General features: G+C 39.3%; 1 protein-coding gene across 1 annotated transcript; it reads right to left on the bottom strand.

Annotated features, from left to right (window-relative positions):
• Positions 1-2,157: 2,157 nt before the first annotated feature.
• On the bottom strand, positions 2,158-2,541 carry LOC106462568. The gene has a single exon (XM_013922504.1). It carries the CDS (start codon positions 2,539-2,541, stop codon positions 2,158-2,160), a length of 384 nt encoding a protein of 127 aa, XP_013777958.1.
• Positions 2,542-3,568: the final 1,027 nt, after the last annotated feature.

Here is a 3,568-nt window from a genome sequence, read left to right as displayed (position 1 = left end):
GTAATTTCTCTTCTTGTTTCTTTTCTTTTTCCTCCAACAACTGTTGTAATTTTTCTTCTTGTTTCTTATCTTTTTCCTCCAACAACTGCTGTAATCTCTCTTCTTGTTTCTTTTCTTTTCCTCCAACAGCTGCTGTAATCTCTCTTCTTGTTTCTTTTCTCGTTCTTCTTGTTTATTTTGCTGTTCTTGTATTGCTGCCATCAGATCTGCTAAGCTGTAGTTTGATTTGCCAACTCTCGTTTCCATCTTTTGTTTATTATTTATTTATTTTCTATCTGCTTCTTACACTAATTTGTTACGTCTCTACTCATTTGATAATTTCCGGTAGAACTTCTTCCCGAGAAACTTCAGTGATACAAGTCTTTTCTTAAATAAAACTAGTTTATTCTTTCTCAATACAACTTTTCAATACACTTAATTTCCACAGTCAGTTAAACACACGCTATAATTCTCAACGAACGATTCACACACTTTACTTACTACCGCGCTTGACTCAATTGTCCGTCTATATCATGAATCTCTCTGTCCGCTATACCATACCGATTAATTGTCTGGCGCACTTATATACAAGAATAGAGGGCGCCTAGCAAATACTGAATTATTCGTGATGTTCCCCGATCTTTCTAGAACGCATTACGTGTTACCAGAGTCACGTGTTTTCCGCTGTCGTAACAATATACTGCTCTCCCTCATCTATTTTTGTGTAGGCCTTGTTAAAGAAAAATTCCTCTCAAGAGGAAATATTTCACAGAGCACAATGTGTTAAGGACGTAATATTTATTTTTATTTGACGAGTAATTAGGCAACTGCTTACCAAGAACACTAAAGAAAATAATGTTAATTCACGGAACATTCAACGAAGACCTAAGTTTACCGTATAATTTACCCCTTAACTTGTGTGCTGGTTGGTATTTATTTTAAAGTAAACAACAATAATCTGTTTATTTCTTGGAAAACGAAAACAAACATCCATTCGCACCTGAGAGAACCAAATATGACTTTTAACTGCTTTTATTCGCCATTTTCTTTCACCCATAGTGGTATTATAAAGATACACATGTACACAGCGTGGTCACAAGTAAATAGACACCACCTTTTCAGAAAAAATGAAAATTTTCAGTCATATTCACATGAATTGATATATTTATAATTTAATTAATATCTAGCAGATCTTCCTTTCGCTTCGTGGATTTCGTTGAGCCTTTGGGGCATCGTGAGAATCATCTCGTCAATTTTAGATTGTGGGATTTTCGCCCACTCTTGCTTCAAAACTTGGAGTAGATCGCTCTTCGAAGTTGGTTGTTTCTTGACTTGCAGGCCGAGTATGGCCCAAAGGTTTTCGATGGGGTTCATGTCGGAAGATTGGCTCGGCCAGGGCAACTTCTGGATACCATTTTCTTCCTGCCACTTTTGGGTGTTTCTAGCAGTGTGACACGGTGCTCCATCTTCCTGGAACAGTGTTGTGTTCTTGTCCATGAAACCCGAGGAATAAAGTGGCAAGAGTCCTTCCTCCAATATTTCGACGTATTTCACAAAATTTATGTTGCCAACGCACTCCACTAAGCTCGATCTCCCGCCAACCCAAACAGCTCCCCAAACCATCACGCTGAAACCACCATGCTTCACAGTTGGCTGCAATCTGTTGAGCCAAAACTCTTGGTCAGGCATTCTCCAGACCCATATCCTTCTTCTGTCCGAAAATTGAGCGAATCTTGATTCGTCTGAGAACAACACGGTCTTCCAAAAGTCCAGAGGCTTGGTCATCATATCACTTGCCCACTTCTTTCGTCTGACTATGTTGGCAGGTTTTAATAAGGGCTTCCGTCTAGCTGCTCTGCAACGATAATCCAATCTGTGGAGAATCCGTTGAACAGATTTCGGGCTCATCCCACCAACTTTGGCCACTTCTGCAATCGTTAATCTGGGATCCATTTCGATGCTTCTCTTGACAGCCCTTTTTGTCCTCTCCGATGGACCAGGACGACCCGAACGCTGCTCAGTTGTTTCCATGCCGTGTTTCCTGAACTGCACGATGATTCTGTTGACTGTCGAAAGCGGGATTTCCAAGTTCTGCAAAATTTGCCGCTGACTTAATCCAACAAAATCTGAAAATTCGAGAGAACCTTGAGTTCTAGGCATGTTGTCTTAGTCTTAGTCTTAGTTCCTCCCGTTCCGTTGGGAACATTGATCAGCGAGACCTAGCCATCTGCCTCTGTCATGAGCGGTCTCCACAGCTTGGTCAAATGTTAGATCCACCAGTTCCAAATCCTCTTTAAAAGTTCTTCGCCATGTCTTCTTTGGCCTTTCTCTCCCCCTTCTCAAATTTGGCGGCACCCACTCCATGGATTTATTTGCTGGTCTTGATACTGGCATTCTCAGTACATGTCCTGCGAATCTAAGCCTTCTCTTATTAACAGATTCTTGCAGGTCCCTTTGGCCTGCCCTTCGCAAAACTTCTTCATTTCTCACATGATCTCTATATGATATTTTTAAGATTTTTCTCAAACATTTCCGATGGAATACATTCACTTTATTCTCCATAGCTGCTGTTCTTCTTCAGGTTTCGCTAGCATACAAGGCTGTATGTATTACAATGGCGGATTATAACTTGAGTTTAGTCTCTTTTCTGATGTTGCTCGAGTTCCAAATAGGTCGAAGCCTATTGAACACACCTGCAGCTCTATTAAGTCTTGCTTGAACATCAATGTCTGATTCTCCATTAACCGCTACCTTACTACCCAAATACACGAAATCTTGTACATCTTCAATCTCTGATCCTTCAATCGTTACTACCCTGTCCAGATTGTGTCCGACTGTCATGGTCTTAGTTTTCGTAGCATTTATTCTAAGCCTAACTTTCTTACCAATCTCTTGTAAATACCTTGTCATATCTTGGATGTTCTGTCTATCTTTCCCAATTAAAGCGATATCATCCGCAAAGTCCAAATCAGTTAAAGTTCCATCACCCCACATTATCCCATCACCAACATTCATTGCTTTTTTCATGACAAAATCTACCACCAAAAGAAAGAAAAAGGGAGATAACACACAACCTTGTCTCACTCCATTAAAGTACTCCGTGGTCTCAATGTTAGTTTTTACACAACTACTGGAGTTTTCATAAAGACTTTTGAATATGTTTATAAATTTTTCTGGTACACCATATAGTCCCACAATTTTCCACAACGTTTCTCGATGGACACTATCAAAGGCTTTACAGAAATCGATAAAGTTTAAGTTCATTTGACCTTTAAATTCTAAAGTTTGTTCTATGATGTTTCGTAAGGCAAATATCTGTTCATTACATGATCTTCCGCTTCTGAATCCAGCCTGTTCTTCCCTTAATAAGGCGTCCACTTCATCTTTCAACCTTTCTAATAATATATAACAAAAAGTTTTACCAGGTATTGATAGTAAAGAAATTCCTCTCCAGTTGTTACAATCACTTAGGTCTCCTTTTTTCGGAATAGTGACAATCACACCCTGACCCCATTCTGATGGAATAGTTTCCTGTCTCCAAATCTTGTTTAAAATATTTAATAATTCTAGTATCAACGCCTGACTTTGT

This window comes from Limulus polyphemus, unplaced genomic scaffold (assembly GCF_000517525.1).
Source record: "Limulus polyphemus unplaced genomic scaffold, Limulus_polyphemus-2.1.2 Scaffold1198, whole genome shotgun sequence".
Taxonomy (NCBI): Eukaryota; Metazoa; Arthropoda; class Merostomata; order Xiphosura; family Limulidae; genus Limulus; species Limulus polyphemus.
This window is presented reverse-complemented; position numbering and strand designations above follow the sequence as displayed.

Bases quoted from the DNA above. Each gene is read 5' to 3' on its own strand.
- LOC106462568 (XM_013922504.1), bottom strand. From the start codon at position 2,541: ATGGAGAATAAAGTGAATGTATTCCATCGGAAATGTTTGAGAAAAATC.